Source organism: Arachis ipaensis, chromosome B02, assembly GCF_000816755.2.
Source record: "Arachis ipaensis cultivar K30076 chromosome B02, Araip1.1, whole genome shotgun sequence".
Lineage (NCBI taxonomy): Eukaryota > Viridiplantae > Streptophyta > Magnoliopsida > Fabales > Fabaceae > Arachis > Arachis ipaensis.
Genome location: NC_029786.2, coordinates 611,576 through 619,201, shown reverse-complemented (window position 1 = coordinate 619,201; position 7,626 = coordinate 611,576). Strand labels below are relative to the sequence as shown.

The 7,626-nt window shown below is 27.2% G+C and overlaps 1 protein-coding gene across 1 annotated transcript; it reads left to right on the top strand.

The window, feature by feature from the left end:
* On the top strand, nt 2,800-5,778 carry LOC107621525 (ubiquitin-conjugating enzyme E2 4). The gene is made up of 6 exons (XM_016323554.2): nt 2,800-2,956; nt 3,108-3,187; nt 3,729-3,843; nt 3,941-3,993; nt 4,099-4,227; nt 5,385-5,778. Exons 1-6 carry the CDS (start codon nt 2,913-2,915, stop codon nt 5,516-5,518), a joined length of 555 nt encoding a protein of 184 aa, XP_016179040.1. The 5' UTR covers nt 2,800-2,912; the 3' UTR covers nt 5,519-5,778.

Here is a 7,626-nt window from a genome sequence, read left to right as displayed (position 1 = left end):
TTACTTTACTAGGATTTTTTATTTTAATAAATAAACTAATTATAATAATTATCGAAATATGTGTATATCTCGTTTACACTGTAAATGAGATATACACGTTTCGCGTCCACCTGTCTTATCTCGTTTATACCGTAAACAAGATACATACAAAATTGTCTCGTTTACAGTATAAATGAGATAAGAGAAAAATATTTATTTCGGTAAATATTTTATAAATTATTTATTTCGGTAATTATTATAATTTATTTATTTATTAAAATAAAAAATCGTAACGTTTGACTTTTCTGATTCTTTTTTAGGGTTTGTTTTGAGGTATTAAGATAGAGATTGAGAAATTAAGATTCAATATCATGTTTATTGATTTAGATATTAACACTAAAATTTTTATCTCTATCTCTAAAATTTCAATATTTCAATACTTCTAAAAAATAGGAACACAGGAAACTAACATTTTTAGAGATAGAGATTGAAACTTTAATAATATTTTATTCTTAAAATATTCTTATTTTAATTAATTAATTTTAATTTTATCTTTTGTATAAATTAAATCAGAACTTCATTCTTATTTTAATTTTTATCTTTTATTTTACACAAAATACAATACTAAACTTTATTTTAATTTCTATCTTTTAATTTTTATTTTTTAGTTTCAGTCTTTCGGTCTCTGTTTTTTTTTTTAAATGCTACTTAAAATCTAGCTGATGCAACCAATTTTAATCTTGTATTATTTTAGAAGAATGTTAATTGATTCCCTTAAACAAAAAATTTGAATGTATAATAATAAACAATTTCTATTGATTATTATTAACAATTGTATATTTTTAGTTTTTTACCCTATTCACAAATCACAATGTCAAAAAGAAAAAGTGTGATATTTGTGATCCAAAATTTGTGTCCAGCTAGAAATCCATAACCCAAGAAATGAAGTGAATCACACTTTCACTTTCACACGCAAATGCTTCCATTATCATTATCATTATTTTATATCAAAACAAAAGAAAATGCTCACCGCCCAAAAATTTGTCTGTCAAAAGCAAAATGATCTTCAGTGAAGTTAGGACTCTGTCCTTTAAATTTGTCTTCTAAATTATTACTAACTCATTTGTCGTTATATTAATTAATATGTGGAATGTTTTTATGGTTGGATTAATTTTTTCAAAAACCATAAAAACATTAAACTAGCTAGTTTCCATGACAATGCAACTTTTATAAATTTTACCCTTTTTATGTTATAATCAAATTATTGAAAAATAATTTAAAGCTTTTGAAATATTTTTAATTTGTTATTCTATTAGTAAAGGTAAATTCAAAAATATTTTATCCAAAACGATGAATTAAAGGAATTTAATAGCTAAAGGAGTTGGTTGTTTTTTTACTGTGAAATGTGAATCACATAGGAAAGGGCAGCATGGTAATTGCATATGAAGAATCTTACACGTGCAAGGCATCTAAAGTGGTAATAAATTACTGACTACATTAAACGAATCTAAGTTGATTTAGCAATTAATTTATTATTCTACTTAAATAAATATTTAAATTTAAAATTTTGAGTATTAATTTAAATATTTAGTAATTTATTAATTAATAACAAATTATTAAATAAAATTTTAATTTGTAATAAACTAATTTTTTGTCTACCGAATTAAAAGATATCGAAAAAAAGCTCTTCTATTGAGTATTATTTTTGTATAAAGTAGTATATCTCTAATTCAATTCAATGAACTTAGATATAAACATAAAGCATGTACTTGGTATCCGTTTTTTACCCAAAATAAAAAAGTTAAGGTATTTAGATTAGATTGTGTCTTGATACATTAGTTTTATTAGTTTAAGAATTAAGATGTATACACTCTAAAAGTTTCGGTCCAAATTCATATTATGTATAACTAATCAATTTGGATAATATTCTTTTTTACACTCTAAGAACAGAGAAAATTTTTTTTTAACAGTCAAGTACGTTGAGACGTATACCAACAACAAATAGAAATTTTGATAAAGATCTGAATTCTGAAAATTTAGGTGGTAGAATATATGTTTTACTATCAAATTTAACTAGAATTGATGCAGAAATATCTAAGGATACTGAAAATTCATATTCAGAACTATATGATCCATATCTATAAAATGTTCAAGATCCTAATGAAGAAAATATTAAAGATTCGTTTACCTATTTATAGAATTCCGACATGAATATTAGAGCGGTTAATTTGGCCTTTGATGATACATCATCCTTTTTAGATGGTAATAAGATCCTTTTAAAATATTATTTTAAATTGTCTATTTATTAATGTAATGTCGTTACTATGTATAATTATTGAGTGCAATAAAATAAAGTGATATTTGTCACTTGTCTAGATAAAGTCAGAAAGAGATAAAACTTATTATTATCCTCCAGCTCGCATTATATAATAGTCTTGTTTAAATTTTGTAAGATATTATTGTCATCTAGAGATCTCTAAAAAAGGAGGAGCTCACTTCAACCTCAACGTATCCACTTTTTCTACTTTACAAAAAATGTTCTAAATCTCTTTTCTCTCTCTAAAAACTTAGCTAGTGTTATTTTCTTCTTTCTCATCCAGTATCATTAAGTATGTTTTGAGATTGTCTCTGTCTTAAAAGGATCTTACTCATCCGAATATGACATGAATAGGATCTACGAGAATTTCTTATAGTAAAAAAAAGACTCAATCTTATAATACCAAGTTTTGCTCGAACACATTAAATCTCACCCTATAAAAAGATTGATAGAGTGATAGGGATAAATAAAGGTGTTATAATATCGATTTCCTGAAATACTACAAAACTTCATCTTCTCCCAATTCCATTTCTCTCTCTCTCTCTCTCTCTCTCTCTCTCTCTCTCTCTAAAGAGAAGTAAAGAACAAAGTGAAAGAGAAAAAAAAGGGAAAAAACATGTCCTCCCCAAGCAAGCGGCGAGAGATGGACCTTATGAAACTGTTAATTCCCAACTTATTTTTTTTTTATTATTTGTCATTCAAGTTTTAATCTTTTACCTGTTGGGTGTCCTGGTTTGACTTCAAATTCTGTTTTTGATTTTGATTTTTTTTTCTTCTGATTTTTTCTCTTTTAATTTTTTTTTTCTTGTAGGATGATGAGTGATTACAAGGTGGAGATGATCAATGATGGAATGCAAGAGTTTTATGTCCATTTCAATGGACCTAATGAGAGTAAACTCTTCTCCTTTTTTTGATTCTTTATCTATTTTTTTTAAACACTGTTTATTTTATTGTTGATGGTGGATGTTTGACTTTGGTAGCTCTGGATTTGGATTTGGGGTTGCAGCAATATGATGCTTATGTTGTGACTGATGTTTTGGTTGATTCACTGATTGATTGCTTGTGGTGCTGAATATTAATTTGGGGCAGCAAAATGAGTTTTGGTTCTTATTTTGCAACTCAATTACCTGTTAAGTGTTCCTTGTTGATTTTCCCTTATGCTTGTTTTGACATTTTCATTAGGAATATGACATTTACTTCTAGACATAAAAATATTTGTATGATTTTTTTTCTTGGATTTTTGCTTTATATAATATAACCAATTATTTACCAGTTACCATGATTGATAGATTTTCCCATTTGCTTATTGTTTTGTTCTGGTTTCAAGATGTTAAACTGAGTTGGAATGTTTGATTTTGAGAAAGGTGATTGTTCTTTGTTTTTTTCTTTTAATTCAATCTCTGCTTTTGATCTCCTTGATGGCTCTTGGTAGGTCCTTATCATGGAGGTGTTTGGAAAGTAAGAGTTGAGCTGCCAGATGCTTATCCTTATAAATCTCCTTCCATAGGCTTTGTTAATAAGATCTATCATCCAAATGTCGATGAGATGTAAGAATATCAATCATATTAATGCTTTGAATTTGAAACTTTCTGTCTTGAGGTGTTTACTAAGTGAATGATCATCTTGAAATAACAATTGTTTCAGGTCAGGATCGGTTTGTCTAGATGTTATCAATCAAACCTGGAGCCCCATGTTTGGTAATGATCTTTTTCGACAAGCCTCTGAGAAAACTTGTGGTTTTATTCAATTTCAGTTTGATCTTTTTGGTTCATTGTCTTATGTCAAAATCTGCACTTTTCTAGATCTTGTCAATGTGTTTGAGGTTTTTCTTCCACAACTTCTGTTATATCCGAATCCATCAGACCCCTTGAATGGAGAAGCTGCTGCTTTAATGATGCGTGATCGAGCTTCTTATGATCAAAGGGTTAAAGGTATTGATCCTTTGCTGAATGTTCATCTCTTGTTTGTACTAGACCATTAGATCATGTGAGCTTACCCCTTTCGAGCAATACGCGCCTATTATGTTTTCTTTGCTGTTTTTCTTTCTTTCTTTTTAACCGTGGCTACAAGTGAACTCTAAAGTCTAAACCAGGAGGGATATAATTCAACTACTTCCTTTGTTTCAAAGTATTTCTCACTTTGGAAATTTGATACATTATCAATTCAATGCATCTAGATACAATTTATGTCAAAATACATCGAGTTATGAATGCACCTAACTTTTAAAGTGACATTTTCGTAACTAATTCTCAATCCTTTAATTTCTTTAAAACCAAATGGACCTTTAGGTGTTAAATTTTCTTGTGAAAAAGAAGATACAATCTTATCTCCATCTTTGTTATGTATATTACCACTTGTGCAAGTAGATAAAAAGATGATATCTGCTTGCTATCACAATTGAAGTAAACCCTTGATTGAGATTGTTGATGAACATAATTTACATCTCAATTACATGACCTTCTTCTTCTTCTTTGTGGCCTCTTTTACACCGTGTCAACCGAAGCAGTCACATATCTCTCATGGTATTTGTATATCATTCATATATGGCAAGTATAGAAATTAGTACCTGTCTTTTGTTGATTCAATACTCACTTTGGATAATGCTATGATGCACTAGGTTGAACTTGATGTATCATACACTAAGGTGATTCAGTGGTGTAGACTTGAATCATGATTAATATCACACTCATGATCTAAATCTAACCATTGAATTACCTAAGTACATGATGCACTATTGCACCAAGTTCTAAAGTTGATGCTTCCAAGACAATAAGATATTGGTTGGTTTATGAGGACAATGCTATAATGCATCATGCACAAAGATAATCCAATGGTATAGATCTAAATCATGATGGTTCATTCTTATAATTCATATTTGTACCATTGGATTACATTGTTGCATGATGCAGCAAGTTCAACCCGATGCATCCGAGATGTTTCCCCAAACTCATAACAGTTAACTTCGACGGTTCGAGAACTAGCTTATAAGAGTCGATTTCTCTTTAACTTCTGGCTTGTATTTCAGAACCAAAACATATCTGAATTTAACACTTGTTGGTATCTATGCTTTTGGCTTGAAATTGTTTAGAATATTGTGAGAAGTATGCTAAGGCTGAAGACATAGGAGATGCAACAGAAGACAAGTCTAGTGATGATGAGGAACTAACTGAAGATGAATATGATTCAAGTGATGAACAAGTGGCTGGTAAGGCAGATCCATAGTAGCCTTATTATGATGCCATTGTTCACTCACAAATCACAATGTAATGTTAATTATTACCTGTAAAATGTAAATTATGTTCTAGTTATTATATGTTAATTAACATCCTCATTACATGGAAATGAACTTTGATTGTTGTTATTGGTAGGGGGGGAATTCTCCTCCCTTGTTCTTAGCTAGTCAATGTAAATAATGATGCAACATTTGATTTCCTAATGTAATGTAGTTCTCTTGTTCAATCCATAAGCTATTTTTGCAGTAATTTGGTAATCATCAGTAATGCTGCGGAGACAAAAAAAAAAATTTATTTAGCATTCATTAATTGTTGCGACAATTAATAAAGGTTAAATAAGGCATATTTTAGCTGTTTTTTTTTGTTACTGAACATTTTGGTTTGTCAATTTGGTAATCATTAAAAAAAAATCTAAAGTGTTATACTCATTTATTGATTTATTCATTCACATTTAGATAATTAAATATTAAAATATTGTCTCTAGTATTATTTAATCTTTGAATTATCAATTATGTCACATTTAGAAGTTACATTTATTGTAATAGTAATTCTAATAAAGATTTTGTTAAATCCTTAGGGCAGAGAGTTAAAAACATCATAAAAAGAAATTTTTTTTATAAAAATTGTTGAAAAATTAAATGTTTTATATTTTTATTAATGCATTGAATACATCAAAAGCATTAAAATGTCATAATTAGCTAAATTTTTTTAATAAATTATTTTAGTAAATCATAAAATGCCTTAACAATAAAAGAACTTTTTTCATTGTCCTTCCTTTAAACTCCTAAACAAGAACATTTTTAAAGATATTAAATCTTTCCTTGTTTTTTTGGTAATTATTAAATCTTTCTTTTTCTCTCTAAACTCTAAAGCTTTTTTTTTTATTTGATCTTGCCAAATTTATCCTTATTCCATACTTTATAATAAGCCCCTTTATATTTTTTTATTTTTTCTGCCAGTGTTCTACCCTCCACCTTCCTCCACCATTAGCTAAACATCTTAAATTAAGAATGAAAGAACCACACATCAAGTGCTTTGAACCATTTTGGTCCCTAATCTCTCCATTCTTCCTCAAAATAAGGTCCAATTTAAGTAAATTTTTTAAATAAGTTCTTTTTAAAAAAAGGCTTAAAATATGAACGCAGCATGATTTGATTTAGAACTTGTTTGGGTGAGCTTTTAAAAAAAGATCTTTTTTTAAGTTATATTTTTTTAAAAGATCTTAAGGAAAAGTAAAAGTAATTTTATGTTTGAGTATCTCGTGCAAAAAGATTTTTTTATCTATTAATTATGTTTGGGTATAAAAATATAAAAATATTTTTTTGTTTATTTATTACATGAAAAACATTTTTTTTAAGAGAAAAAGATCTTTTAAAAAAAGATGTAAATTACAGCTTCTAAAAAAAAGATATTTTTTTTATTATTCTAGTATTTATACTTTTACTATTAGAAATTTGTCAAACACGCTAAAAAATAAAAGAAAAAAATCTTTTTTCATTAAAAAAAAATATTTTTTTATCAAAATAATGACGCCCAAAAAAGCACTTAGAGTATTTCAACGCTCTTAACTTGATACCAAGTAGCTTTTGAAACCACACCGGAAACCTATCTAATTTACTAGCAATCTTTCCATTTTTCTAAGTATATTTGTGACCACCAAGAGGAATATCTAGCACATCCATGTCTTCCAACCATTATTTAAATTAGAGTGAGTTCCATACAATGTGTGGAGAGAAAAATTAGTTATATTATATAATGTGTTCTAATAAGTGTTATATTATTTAGAAATTGATTAGATAATATATAAATTAATATTTATTTGAATTATTTTATATTAAAAATATTTATTTGATAATTTGTATATAATTCTATATAATTATTCAACTAAAATATAATATAAATTGAAATATAGTTTATTATTTTAAGAATTTGAATTCATTTATTTTTAGAAAAGACATAGGTATCTTCATTTGTTGCTTCCATTTTTACATTTATTTTAGGTGTCATATTTCATTTTCTCATACGGTGTTCTTTGGTTTATAAATAATTAAAGAAAAAAAATTAGAAAAAATGAATGAGAATGAGAAAAACTAAAAA

Bases quoted from the DNA above. Each gene is read 5' to 3' on its own strand.
- LOC107621525 (XM_016323554.2), top strand. From the start codon at position 2,913: ATGTCCTCCCCAAGCAAGCGGCGAGAGATGGACCTTATGAAACT. The intron at 3,994-4,098 runs GTAATGATCTTT...GCACTTTTCTAG, and splicing joins AACCTGGAGCCCCATGTTTG to ATCTTGTCAATGTGTTTGAG. The intron at 4,228-5,384 runs GTATTGATCCTT...GAAATTGTTTAG, and splicing joins TTATGATCAAAGGGTTAAAG to AATATTGTGAGAAGTATGCT.